The 15,131-nt window shown below is 47.2% G+C and overlaps 1 protein-coding gene across 1 annotated transcript; it reads left to right on the top strand.

Moving 5' to 3' along the window:
• LOC125758887 (arylsulfatase B-like) lies at nucleotides 1-13,644 on the top strand. The gene is made up of 10 exons (XM_049416625.1): nucleotides 1-5; nucleotides 2,176-2,393; nucleotides 2,913-3,025; nucleotides 5,394-5,504; nucleotides 7,441-7,566; nucleotides 8,281-8,407; nucleotides 10,311-10,607; nucleotides 11,102-11,251; nucleotides 11,310-11,623; nucleotides 13,462-13,644. Exons 1-10 carry the CDS (start codon nucleotides 1-3, stop codon nucleotides 13,642-13,644), a joined length of 1,644 nt encoding a protein of 547 aa, XP_049272582.1.
• Nucleotides 13,645-15,131: the final 1,487 nt, after the last annotated feature.

Here is a 15,131-nt window from a genome sequence, read left to right on the forward strand (position 1 = left end):
ATGTGGTAAGTGTGGTCTTTGCGTTGTGCGTAATGCCTTATTGTCAAGCTATACAGAGCACGGGGTCTCTCGATTTTCTTAATTTGTAGCAACGTTGGAAAGTAAGACTCATCTACACAGTTTTTCGAAAAGCTTTATTAGTTTTATATTATGACGTTTACTGAAAGAAAAAAAAAATACGGAGGAATGAAATGGTGTACACTGCCCGTCTACGAGGACTGAGTGATGTCGCATACTATTCAAATGCATTTCATTCAAACGGTCGTTTTCTTTGCAGAAAGCTTTCGGCTCATCGAAAATGCCTCATTTTTGTTATTTCGCTCAGATACGAGGGGAAAAAACGTATTAGTGTATTTTCTTGTAACAAGAGATGTCCTTTACGCAGCAGCGACAACGCTCTGAGAGAGAGAGAAACGAAGAAGGAAAGGGCAGAACGTTTGGCTAAGGACGTGCCAGGTTGGCTACCTTGCAATTGAGGATGGGGAGTAATGGTCGATAGAATAGATAAGCAAATACTAAGGGTAAGAAAACTAACAAAGGGCCATGGTAATGTGAGTACGTACGCGGTACACAGAGTAATGGTTCACAAGCGGTCATGGAAGCCCGGTCACCTTTGAGAAGCTTAACAGGGCTTTTGTAGCTTCGTGCTCGCGATAATGCGTAAGCCAAGGACCCTTCAAAAGACAAGCAGTGACACAGATGATGTTCAATGGTGGCATCACAGGCGCAAGAGCTGCGGGCCTCGATGTTGGCTATTTTGTTCGAGGAAAGAATAGGCCTTTATATATGTCGCATTTCAGTAAAACGTGGTATCATTTAATGATCTTCCCAGTTTGCTTAATAATATTAATAAACATAATCTTTTATTCAGCATAGAAAGAAAGCTTTCCTGGATTATTGGTATACGAATCGGTCAGTAAACAACGCCGTTGGAACGACATGTGTACTTGCCTCTTAAAATTGTGGCACCTCTCTAATAGAATGCCAAGTTGCGCTGTTTGCAAATGTTGGTTGTTTTGTCAAACGTAATCTAATAGAGCGCTTTAGATTTACTCGCACTATTCCATGATGGTGAGTTGAGAAAGTTTCATTCCGTCCCTTTCATGCCAAGGCAGCCCTTTCCGCTCGATTTGTGATGCGCGATAGGTGCCCCAGGAGTTTCACCTGGCCGCTAGTCTGTGAATGCGAATAAAGAATTAGCTGCGTATTTTGTCTCTGAAGACTCGGTCGTTTTGTTTGAACACCTATGCTACCCTTTCTTGTTACTATGGCGACACCTAGTTTTTCTCATACTGACATAGTTCATCTGTATGATTATGGCACACTGCAGCGCAAGAAACACACAACGGACGGTACACTAACGACGACGACGAACGATGAACTTGCAACAACCTTTATTGGAAAAATTTCACACATATTTATGCTGTCCGACGCAGACGTCATTCAGTACACATGCGCAGGAACGCCAACTCTTTATCAGTTAGTTGTAGGGATGGCACGCTTACACAATTATCCGCCAGATAGGAAATGCGTTCTGCTTCTATGACTTCGCGGGTGATTCGCGTTTTGCTCTTCTTAATGACGGACGTGTTATTTAGCTCGGGTGCGCAATCCTGACACGTTATACAATGGCTGGCTAGGAAACCTTCAACATCCTTTCCGTCACGCGCATTTTTTACATTGTTTGCATGATCTCTTAGCCTATCGTTTACGCACCTCCCGGTTTGGCCCACGTACATTTTCCGCACTTTAAAGGAATTTTGTACACCACCTCTCCTGCGCATTCAACAAAGGGCCGCCTGTGCAATAAAGGCTGTTGCAAGTCCAGCGCTCGTGGTCGTCGTTGATGTACCATCCGTTGTGTGTGTTTTGCGCTGCAGTGTGCCATAATTATGTACCAACAAGCCCAACTCGACACTTTAATCATCTGTATGAAAAACGACAAAAAAAAAATGTTTTGCCTGGGACTTGGACGCCAATGAACTGGTGCCGCTAAAGATATTTGTCTCAACTTATATTAAGGCCTCTCATTGCGTTCATCTGCGGGCGTCTCAAGCCAGAAGTCTAACCACATAACTGAAACACGCAATGTGTGGCACAGTGAGATACAGGGGAGATTCTTCTTTGTGTCTCTCTGAGTTGTGCCATACTTTATCATGAATCCGGACTAATTAGTCCACCTCGACATCTTGCGACTGCCGCACGACTGCGGTACGACTGTAACGTGGCGCAGGGTTGGGCTGACACAAGTCTGGTGGGTGGCTATCAAATCCCCACGCCAAACCTGGACGCACTGGCAGCCCACGGCGTCCTGCTGACGCAGCACTACACGATGCAGACGTGTACGCCCTCCAGGGCGGCTCTTCTGACAGGCCTCTACCCAATCAGGATGGGTAAGGGATTCTCATCGCTAAGATATCCACTTCTATACAGCCTGCTGTCACGATTTATCGATGTACTGAGTCTCGACTCCCGTGAATTCGAGAGAGACTCTCAGAAGTAAGGAAAATCTTAATTTGACATGATAGGTGGGCATCTGGAAATGTAACGAAGAGGTCAAAGACGTGGCACTACTAGCAAATGATGATGTATTTGGCATTGTCGATACCCATAGTCACGCTGTTATTACCGTGTAGAATAAGAATAAATGCGTGACTTGAGATGTCAACTTTTCTGGATATAACAGAGGAACACCAACCGAGGTTAAGAGTAGAAGTAAGTAGAAACTTTTTTTTTACATTTCGAAAGTTCCTTTCCAACCTGATAGAATTCTGTCAAATGTTCACCTTTAAATCGTTAGCCTTTATTTATTGGACGAACCTGTTCTTAACTCGCGTCCTCGACAGCATATATATATATATATATATATATATATTGAAGCTCGCCTTGACTTCGGCCTATATACTTCGCAGGTCTGCAGCACGCTGTGCTCCTTCCTGCCCAGCCAGATGGCATGAACCTCAGCGTTCCTACTCTAGCCGAACGCCTCAGGGACCTTGGTTACAAGACGCACGCTCTGGGAAAAGTAAGCGTATCAACATAGTATGGGTTGTTTATGAACAGATCTGATTGTCAAGAGCAATAGAGAGTTTTTCAGCATATACGACTATAGTAGAGCGCCTTTCCAAGTATAATAGAAAGCGGAAGGCCGTTTTATGCCATTCCGGTTTACATACGCTAAGGATTTCGGCACAGGTACACGTCCCGCAGTCTATCGGCGGTGGCCGGTCGCCCTGCCCTGATATAGGAGAAAGAAATTATATGTGACCAAAAACCAAACAAATAAACTAGTTATCAAAGCTGACTTATGACAAGTTTATAAAATCAAATCACCTGCTGGAATATTCTGACGAATACTAGTAGCGTGACGAAGTGTACCGTACGATTTTTTTTTGAGAGGTATATATATAGTAGAATTCAAATGTCCTGGCACACGATAAGCAGATTTTTTGACAGATGCGTTTTTTTATTGTGTTCTGATTGTGCTTTCGCGTCCTATGACACAACTTATTCTGGTCTATTGAGAGTTTTGGTTCTGGGGTCCCCAAGCTATGCGTGCGCACGCTCTTGCGTTCCTTGGTATACTTGAAGGTGCACCCAAGGAGAATACAAAGGAACACAAAGGCATGTATACGCAAGCCGCTTTTGGGCCACAGCACTACAACTCTCTGTTATGGGGGTTTAATTTAGGGTAGGCGAGTGGCTTGCGCCTCGCTTGCGTACGCATGGCTGCTTAGCTCGCACAAAAGCCAAGCGCAAGTTGGGTGGACCAAGTTTGCTTAGAAGAATTGACATTTAAGTTGGAATTGTGCAACTGTTTAGTGGAAATAAAATCATTCATTCATTCATTCATTCATTCATTCATTCATTCATTCATTCATTCATTCATTCATTCATTCATTCATTCATTCAGTATGTTGAAACGCGCATTGCGAAAAAACCAGGACACGAGAGAGAACACATACCACTGCGCCGTGGCGCTGAGGTGTGTGTTCCTTCTTGTGTCCTGGCCCATTTCAACAAATATACGTTTGCGTAGTTGGTGAAGTGTGCTTTCTGCATCTTCTATTTGCGGTTACGTTATCTTGGAAGGCTTAGCATGCAGGAAATAGACGACGCGCATTCTTTTCGCGATTTATTTATTGCTTGTATTTCAGTGTTGGAATACCAGTATGACGTCACTATTTCAATATATTTTGTATCTTTGGCGCGTGCTTCTGGTCGGAAAACTTCTCATAACAGATTAAGTTTGGTCTTCGAAGATATTTTGTCGACATATGATGATTTTAAATGGACGTTGGGAAAGGACGCGCCAAAAAGTTGCAGGACATTGTCCAAAATATTTGAAAGCGGTATCTACCACGTTACTGGTGCTTTTCACGGATGTCTTTGGCAGGGGCACACCATAAATAGCTGGTCCGTCTTCGCTCACATTTCTCCATAACGCTGGTAGTGCGTGTTTTCTTTTTTATTTGTTCGCAGTGAGCTCGAGTAAGTTTAGCGCCGGGTATTATTTGGCCTTCTTTCACGGATGTAACTGCTATAAAAGTAATCAAATGAAGCCATATCGCGGAACAGGGGTTAGACAACGCACCACAAACGCTTGTGGTGATTTTTTAACTCGAAAGCGTTTCATGGCTAGGTTGGCGAAAGCGCACGCCCAGCTGGCCTCCGCAACAGGCGTCCGCAAAAGCCATGTCCGGAAATCACATGATCTCTCCCACGAAAATTTACGCGGGCGCCCACATCTACGTCAGCCACCCCCTGCAGCCTTGGCGGGCGTAAAAGAGGGGAATCCCCGCATCGGAAGGGGAATCTCCGACTCGAACGGGAAGAAGGAAGGCGCATAGAAATAGTCAGCGCACTGTGTAAGCGCGCCGACGTCTGCAACACGTGACCATGCACCGACGTAGCCTTATGGCAATGTAATTTTGCCGAACCCCTGCGTAACAGCAACCTAGCCTAAAGGAACGATTTCGGTGTTCTCATTTCATAAAAATAATGCTTAGTAATCCTCCGCAATTTTTGCATCTGTTCTTTCGCGCTATATATACTTCATTTCATCGTGGAAACGAACCAATTAACCGAAGCGTCATGTCAATCTTGCTGCAGCTAGTATGACTGTGAGGCCTTAGTAGAGGTCAACTGATTGACGCTATGCCGAACTCGAGGTCTAGGCAATGCTCCCTACATGCACTCTATCTATTAATATGTGAAATTCGCCTGGTGTTTGTTCACGCGGCGTGTGAACGCCGCATGTTGGTCTTGTACTTCGGTTACCCAGCTCATATGATGCTTCTCAGAACAGCTATAGATTCGACAGCCGCGCTCGTTCGTCAGTTAAGCCAGAACTCAGTTTACTACATGTTCTCGTATGTCTTCTTCCATCTCAGTGGCACCTTGGCTACTCCAGTATCGACTATACTCCGAGGAGGCGAGGCTTCGACACTTTCTTCGGCTACTACAATACTGCCAAGTACTACTACTTCCATGGACTAAACTTCGTGAGTTCCCCTCGTCTCAGCGCTTCTCGTGTACTGCTTTTCCAACTTACTTTCGCTAATATCTGCGTAGTGTCTGCGCTGTTTTTGTCGTTTGAAATTTCTTATGGTGATGAAGCTGTGCTTATTACTTCGTTCTGTGTGAACTTTCTCTGCGAAAAATGTCGAAAAGACATGACGGTCATTAGATGTGGACAACAGCTGAGTATTCCGAAAGTGACCGAAGAGGAGAGAAATACACTCTAAGAAAAACTTTTTGACGCTGTTTTCCTAGTCTTGACTTGCAGCGTATATGAATCTACGATACAGCCTTCCTGCGTTGCATGGCATTTCGCAAACCAACATACAAGCGATGACTGGAGCTCAAGCAAATGCCCTGAGAGTGTGCCTTGGCCTACCAAAAAACACATCAAGTATGGGAACCCTTGCCGAAAGCAGACGCCTATCAGCTCCAATGCTTCTGCAGCAGGAGTTTCTTCGAGTCCACTTGCGTTATGCCACCGGAGTGCCGGGTCATCCGCTTGCTTCAGACAGCGGTCTTGTGGTGCGAAGCTTGCTCCCGCTGCATTATCAAAGCGCGTCAATGCCTACGGAGCCATCGTGGAAAATTCCTTCGTGGTCAATAATCACCTTTGTGTCTGGGTTCAAGAGCAAGAGACGTACACCCGGACCAGCACTAACATAATTCACCCTACAGCACGTGGAAAACAATTACAGGGCTCACCATCATATTTACACTGATGGCTCTGTTACACCTACATCGTCTGCAATTGCTGTCTGGATTCCATCTGCCAATGTCACCATCTCTGCCACTCTTAGTCACCGTACTTCATCTACAGCGACTGAACTGGCTGCACTATGGGCTGCTTTTAATTACATCGTAGACCAGACAGCTGAGTCTTGGGTCATCTTCACCCGGCTCAAGAGCGGCGCTGCAGTCTCTCAAGTCTCATGGACATCAAACGCCTATGCAACAAAGCCTGCGACCTCCATCACCGGATTGCTCTATAGTGGATACCTGCCCACTGTGGAATACAAGGCAACGTCCAGGCTGATGACGCCGCCAAAGCTGGACATGACGCCTCGAGAGAAATCATCGAGATACCTTTCTCGAGAAAAGATGCGGCGACAATCGTATTGGCACACGTTTGGCGCCTCCAGCGATCCCTCTGGACAGATGCCAGTTACCAGTATGGACCTCTTTACAAGATCGACCCATCATATAACTTCGATATGCCGCGAGACCTAAACAGACAAGAGGAAACATGCTTGCACCGCATCAGACTAAACGTCGCATACACCAACTACTTCAGGAGCAAGATTAAGCTGTCGGACTCACCAATGTGCGTTCAATGTAACGTCCAAGAAGGCCTGCATCATGTTCTTTGTGAATGCAAGCGATACGCATCAGAGACAGTCTGTGAAGGCGGCCTTGTATCTTAAACTGGGCTCGTGCTTAGAGTTGCGACATGTTCTGGGCCCGTGGCAAAGCAGCAGCTGTGCGCTACGTGCCGCGAAAGCGCTGTTGACTTTCTTGCGGGCCACGAGCCTGAACGAAACTTTGTAAACTTGTGTGCCAGTATGTGTTATGCGTTTATCAGTGTATATATCATAATCGTCACCCAGCAGCTGGAGTAGCATGTCTGGCGAATAGCCAGGCAAAGATCTCCAGCTTTTCATTAAAATGTTTCTCTCTCTCTTGAAAGAGACGCGTGAGCCCTCTGTGAACACACACACACACACACACACACACACACACACACACACACACACACACACACAGCACGCACGCACACACACACACGCACACACACACACGCACACACACACACACACACACGCACACACACACCGCAGTGGACGTTGCCGACACTGGGTCTTGCAGTGCTCTTCGCATGGTATCGTTGCTTTATCTTTATTTACCTTTTTTTTTTTTCAGAACAACAAATGTGGCCGCGACTTCTGGGACGACGAAGAGCTGGTGAAGGATGCGGACGGCGTGTACGACACTGACCTCGTCACGGACAGGGCGGTCGACATCATCACCAGGCACGACAGAGATAAGGTCAGACTCTCGTCGTTTGACGCACGCATCGCACGAGGGTGGAGCGATCTAGACGTCGGCGAGAAAGCGCGCAACAGAGCATGCGGCGCCACGAATGATTTCAAGGCGATTAGATAGACCAGGGGTCTCGATCTCACCTCAGCTAGCGGGCCGCAATCACGAACGCAATCACGAGTCTTTCAGGGCAAGGGGGTGGGGAGGAGTAGTTTGAACAAAATGTCAGCGAACGTTGCCATTTGAAGGAAGACCTTTCCCATATCTCATATGTGGGTCATTTCTGAAGGAGACTTGGAGTGAGTATTTGAGAAAGACATCGATACTGATCTACTAGAATGACTGAAATCTGGACGCCGATTCTGAAATATAGTTTTTTTTTATTTCACAGCTATGTTTTAACATATGATGACTGCATGGGTTGCCTCACGACAAAAATGCTTGAGATCGCTTGCGTCTGTATAGCTCACGAACGTACTAATTAAGAAAAAAGAACAGGACGAAGACTGTCAATTGCGGGTCGGGCCGCTAGCGAAAGGTCCGCGGACCGCGTGTCCTGAAACCCGTGAACGTTTCTGTAAGAATGCTCGGTCTTAGAAGTATAAAATGCCACTCGTTTTTTTTAATGCCAACCTTGTTTTGTTTATGAAAACAGAGAAGAAATGAAGCAGAGTAAACGCCTTATTTAGAATATACTCCTTATTCTTGTATGCTCTACAGCCGCTGTTTATGTACATGGCCACTCTAGCGGCGCATGGTGAGACGACCACTCTGACGACTGCTGCACCGGAAAAGAACCTGGCGAAGTTTCCGTACATCGGTGATCGCAACAGGACGCTTCTCGCTGGTGAGTGGAGCGTCCTACAATGTGGAGTTGAGCGTCCTACGCTCGCTTCAACTTGCACCGTCACGCGCGCCAACTGGCTGACGCGAGCCAAGAAACTGCCGCCAAGTTATCGGCCTACCGCTGCAACGGAGCCGGCGAGTCGCGGCAGCAGCTCATTTCGTTCGCTCAAACCACGGCCGAGAACAGCACCTTCGCTGCACGCGAATGCGCTAGTCACGTGTTTTTTTTTCTATTTCGCGAGCTTTCGTTGCAGCTTGGAAAAAAAGGTATACGCGAGACTTTCTTTATCGCAAATAATGCAATGGGGGTTTCTGAACACGCTCTCGAACATTGCAGGTCGCAATTCGTGCCTAAGGTCAATACTTAGCGATTTAGTTAAATAATTCTAATTAACACATTAATTCATTAAAAGCCAAAAGAAATGTCTGTAGTGCGCAAGGTGGCTGTCGGCAATTTGCAACTGATTTCACTCGCCTGCCTCTAATATTGTATTTTTTAACCCTTGGCTAAAGATAACTGGGACACTCGGTATATATATAACGAAAAAGTAAAGCCGACTCCCGCTACAACTCGCGATGAGCTGCTTCTCCCTCGGGCGTACGAGAGGTCTTGCTCATGTTGGGAAAGGGCTCGGCGCGCACAAACCCCCGCTCTTATACCCACTCCCATTGGTCGCCTTCTCTGCATCGGCACATTCCTCTCGCCGAGCTGCGTAACAATAACGGCGAGGGGGGGGGGGGAGGAGTAGTTTGTACAAATTGTCAGCAAACGTTACCATTTGAAAGAAAACATTTCCTTTATCTCATGTACAGGTAATTTCCGAAGGAGCTTTGGCGCCCAGGATTCCAACAACAAATTGATACCGATCTCCAAAATTCTGAAATATAGTCCTTTTTTCACGGTTCAGTTTCAACACATGGTGACAACATGAGATGCCTCACGAAAACAATGATTTAGAATAGCCATGCACGTGTAGCTCACCAACATACTTATTAAAAAAAATAAGAAATGTGCGACGAACACAGTCATGTGCGCGTGCTTGAGACCCCTGGTCTACATAGTCTTGAAAAATACTTCACCAGACTAAAGTCGGTTTCTCTGTGTCCTTGACACTATTTGAATGACATATGATTGTTATCGACAGGTTAAGCATGAGTGCCCTCCATTGGTCATTACAAGCATGTCAGGCGCATTGGAGACTGTACGCTAATAGACATATAATATACACACTAAGTATTACGCATTAAGGACAAGCCTTATCTAAAACGTCACAGGGTCCCTTATGCATTAATTCACCTAAGACGACTGGAAGGCGAAAGTCACCTTCTTTTTCTTCTCACTCGATGTATTGATCCTTCCCCGCCACCCTCCGAAAGCTTTCTGCACATAACGTGGTTTACCACTGCCTCCAAGATCAGCCCACTTTTGACCAAGCTACGATGTCATGTGATGGCGTCATCCTGTGACGTGACGTCACAATGACGTCATAGTGAGATCACTACTTTGGCGATCTGTGACGTCATCACGTAATGGTTTTTTTGCATCACTCTTGTTGACGCCGCCGACGGGAGACGCCGTTCAATTTTCGCGTTTGATGCGGCATCTAAGACTAAACTGGACGCGTGCTGTCCAGAAGGCTCGTGAGAGAGCGGAGTGGCATGGCCTCCCTTCTCCAACATGAGATTAGCCGACGGAAAGCAAGGGGCCCTCTCTAGGACTGCACTGGCTGGCTCCTCAGGACCTTAATAAAGTTCCTTGTCTGTCTGTCTGTCTGTCTGTCTGTCTGTCTGTCTGTCTGTCTGTCTGTCTGTCTGTCTGTCTGTCTGTCTGTCTGTCTGTCTGTCTGTCTGTCTGTCTGTCTGTCTGTCTGTCTGTCAGTACGCGGGCTGGTCTCTCTCATCAGGTACGGTGGACGCCTTGGACGAGGCCATCGGCCGTATCGTGGAGGCCCTGCACACTCGCGGTATGCTTGCCAACAGCGTCATAGTGTTCACCAGTGACAACGGGGGAGTTCCGTGGGGGGTGTACTCGAACACGGGCTCCAACTGGCCGTTGCGAGGCGTCAAGGGCACGCTCTGGGAAGGCGGCGTCCGTGTGCCGGCTGTAGTCTGGAGCCCCCTCCTCCGGCCTGGCTCCCGGGTCGTTCTGCCCCGACTCGCTCACTTGGTCGACTGGCTGCCCACTCTGTACTCGGCTGCTGGTAAGTGCTTACCCTTAGGCCATCGCTATGAGAGACGCTGAACGTGCAGTTTACGTAGTATATTCTTTAAAAACCATCACCTCGATTTCTTTTGACGAATGAGACAATTAAGAAGCCTTTCCAAAGTACGTAAGTACAGAGCCTGCAGTGATATGTCTTGTAGTTAACTGTACAGAAAACTAGCAAGTTGTATGGTGTGGCGCAGCAGATAAGAGAGTTAAAAGAGTGCGAGCGTTTAATCATCATAGGATACATAAATTTAACAAGTTGTAGAAATGCAACTTTATTTAGTAAAATTTGATTTTTCACGGTGACGCTCAGGCGGCGTCTCACGGCCACCTCTCCAGCTCTTTTGGCTGGTCTCCAAGCCGGCGTTTAGGGCCTACGAAAGTGTGACGAGCAAACTACTAAGTGATCTAATAATGCAGTAACCGTGGAAACTAGAAGCGCTTGATAATTGCAGAGTCCGTACAATAACGATTCTGTCTCACCAGGCGGTAACGTCAGTGACCTAGGCACCATCGATGGTCTCGACCTGTGGCCAGCGTTATCCACGGCGAAAAGCCATAGTACCGTCACTTGGCCTCGCAGCGAGTTCCTCATCAACATCGACACTGCTTCTGGGCTGTCGGGCTACCGCCACGGTAACCACAAACTCATCGTGATGACGAGTCCCAAGTCTCAAGCGCCGAACCCATTCAGCGACGTCGCACTACAGCAACACGTCCCCGTACCAGGTGGCATGCCGGAGTTTGAAAGCTGAGGAGGCCGCGGAGGAAGACCTGGACCGTCTGATGAAGTCCTCGCTGGCCTGGAAGACCCTGGAAGAGTTATACAGAGACGGACCTTGTTGCGCAGATGTGTCAGTCGGCTGGCGTCAGAAGGCTGCGGTTCGGTGCTCGCCGCAGCAAAATATTTCTCAGTCGGGATTCAAACTGCGTAGCGAGGGTCACTACCTGTTCGACGTCGAAAGCGACCCTTGTGAACTCTACGACCTGGCCTCAACACTGCCGTCGGTAAGAGAAAAAAACTCAGGGTCCCTTATGCATTCCACTAAGACGATTCGAAGGCGAAAGCCATCGTCTTCTCTTTCTTAGTCGATCTATTGATCCTCCACCGCCTCCCCCCCCCCCTCTGAAAGCTTTCTGTGCCCAACATGATTTTGCGCTGCCTCCAATATCGGAGGCATTGCAAGCTTTCCGCACTTCACCTATTTTCCAACACCTCCTTGATCGGCCCACCTTCGACTAAACGACGTTGTGATGACGTCATCATGTGACGTCACGTTAGGTGACGTGATAGTAATAGGCGTGCGCGGAGGGGGGGACAGGGGGGCACAATGTCTGTCCCATACATTGACTTAATACGGAGAAGGGGCGCTGCGATAAAGCTTCGACTCCCCTACCCACCCCACCCCCCTTCTGAAGGGGAGCCCTCCGGACGCCTATAGTCATAGTGACATATAATGACATCACAAATTGTGTCGATGTGTGACGTCATCACGTCATTATTTTTCCCATCACTTGTGCTGACGCCGACGATCAATTTTGGCGTTCTGTGAGGCTTCTAAGGCTTTCGCCTTAATAAGCAATTGGGAACAGACGTGAAAAGGTCGGTTTGTTTAAAGACGAGTGTGTTCAACAGGGGATCGAAGCTGCTCGTTAAGATGGGGCTCACATCTTCATTATGTAGATCAACGGTGCCCGAGTAGGCTTAACTGGATCCGTGTTTCCTAACTAGCGGAATACAAATAAAAGAAACAAATCTTGTAATGTAAGGGAACATGATTGAACAGAGTATCAGGCTGACAGAACGCAATGCGCAAAAATGCGAAAATGTTCGTAATAAAAACACATTCTAAGAAAAAAGAAAGCCTCGACTTCTTTTGAGAGCGCTGATTTGCCACGTATATGGTTATCTTTGAGGAGACACGTGAGCTCTCTTTTGGGTCATTGGATATCATTATACTCTCGTAGGAGAGTCGTGGGACACCCAAAAGAGACTTAATCTGTCTTTTTAAAGAGAGTCATATACGTGGCAAGTCAGGGCCCACCGAAAATGGCAACACATAGTCTTTTCGATTAGTACGGGACGTTCCAACTAACGCTATCCAAACATTGCCGAATATACGGTATGAGACCTGTGCGCTGTTTGGTTTCTGTCCGCTACTGCCATCAAAACATTTTTAGGGGCGAAGCTCCTCAGGCTGTGGGCCTGTCCCTCCTTTGTAGTATGTAGTAGTAGGTAGCCACGCATAGTGGGATGTATCCACTCCATGTGATAAAGATTTTTGAAGAATAAGCGCGTTCCAGTACAGTGGAATGTACCCACTACACGTGATAACGATGACGGTGACGCTGATAACCATGAAGTATAAGCGCGTTCCATGACGATGACGACTGATGAACATGAAGAATAAGCGCGTTCCCGTATAGTGGAATGTACCCACTACACGTGATAACGATGACGATGATGACCATGAAGTATAAGCGCGCTCCAGACCATGATCGAGTGGGCAAAATTTGCGGGGATTGACGGTTTACCAGATTACCTCCGGAGCTTCGCCCACTCATCATAATTCTCTTCGTGGGTATGGCGTGATTTTTGTGTATACTAATCTTTTCTTTAAAAAAAGTTAGAAGAGTAGCTTGGCTAACGTTAGGCGGGGCATCGTAATACAGTGTAGTAAGAAATTCGGCCACCCTTTCCTCCGGTTCTTGATGTTTAGCCAGTTTTTGGCATGCACATTTTGAAGCCAACATGTATTTTTTTTCCCTCGTAGTCGATCTTCGATATCTTGATTCTCGCCGATGCATTTCTCAGAGTCATTGGACGCTGCATGTTCATTCCGCAGGTGGTTGACAGGCTAGCGAAGAAGATGGAGTCGTACACAGAAGTCGCAGCGCCACCGAAGCCCCTTATTATGGACCCGATGGGAGAGCCTTCCGTCAACGACTGCGTCTGGGCACCGTGGAGCGTCTGGGCACCGTGGAAACAATACGCCCAGACGACAAATCGCTGCTGTCCCTGTCCTTGACGTTACCGACTTCCAGCTTCCCATTACGTCCCATCTACAAACGTATTCACCAGTCTTTTGCTGAGAGGAAAAGGAGGAGGAAATAACATTTATTAACGACCTGCACGGAGAGGGTCCTTCACTCCAGTCCAGGGCTCCTGCGGCCTTTGATGTGCTTCGACCCCGTTGAAGCGACCCCGTCGCTGTTCCAGGAGCACGGATATTTTTAGACACAGTCGGTTACAGCATAAGAATACAAGCACCTCCCCCAGAACTGCGGAGTGCCTGCCATTCATCTGAGCAAGAGAGTCGTGATAGGTGGTTTCAGTTCTAACAACGAGTACTTTTTCGCAGCTATTGTAAAGCTACGTACATTACCAAATAAAAGTTTGTCGTCTCTTCTTAAAATATTACCTTTGGCTGAGCATTGATGTCGGATTATTCGCTGAGATTTGCGAAGAAAATTTTTTTTCGACCGACAACCCGCGACACGAACATTGTGTGTACAAGGAAAAGTCACGTACCTCAAATTCGCGAAAGGTGTAAGACGTCACGTGCGTGAGCAAATGCAACTGGCCGAGGCATCTATGCAAATTCTGTCTGGATGGGAGAGCGAGGGCTGTAAGCGGACCTTACATTAATGCTCATGCTTTAGCCGTCTATAGTCGAGTTTACGCAATGATTGGTACCACAGCGCAGAAGGCACGTGGGCAAGCTAGAAAGATGAAGAGGAGTGTTGTCTGTCCTTGCTTCCTTGCCCACCTGCACTATAACCCCGACTCTAACCTGGTTAGTCGGCGTTTGTGGTGCCTTGAGTGCGCTTAACTGGGCTGGTTTGTACATGATTAATGAGAGAGCAAACAGCGCTAAACACGGGACGGAGAAGAAGAACGACAGACACAAGCGCTGGTGGGCCTTGACTTTTTTCTTGTGTCCGTGTTTGCACGCCCAGACTTTTAGAATGAATACTTACCAACTAGCTCAACTGTCTGTTATCGTATGGAGATGTTGAGGCGTTGTTTAAATCGGTGCCGTGTTTTCTCACGTATGACACGCCCCTGCGTATAACTCGTACCCCGAACTACAAACTGCATAAAAGATGAAAGGAAACGAAAAAACTAAGAAAATATTCTCCATGCATTGCCGTGAAGCCGTCTTTATTGCATTACCTTGAAGCAGTGCCGTGAAGCCAACATGCGCATATAATTTCGCATAGAGAATACGGTAGATCAGTAGCGTAGCCAGAATTCTTTTTCGAGGCGTGGCGTTGGGGTTCAAACATACTTTATGTATGTTCGTGCATGCTTTTGTGTGTGTGCATGTATATATACGCATGCAAAATGGAAAAACTTCGGGTTTGGGGGGGGGGGGGGGGGAGAGGGGTAAACCCCCAAACCTATACCTCCTCCCCCTAGCTACACCGGTGGGTATAATCATTTGAAAATTTCATATAGTTATACGATATATTGAACTAATTGGCGTCTTTTCTTCCTGCGCGTTCGACTGTA

The sequence above is a fragment of the Rhipicephalus sanguineus genome, chromosome 6 (assembly GCF_013339695.2).
Source record: "Rhipicephalus sanguineus isolate Rsan-2018 chromosome 6, BIME_Rsan_1.4, whole genome shotgun sequence".
NCBI lineage: Eukaryota > Metazoa > Arthropoda > Arachnida > Ixodida > Ixodidae > Rhipicephalus > Rhipicephalus sanguineus.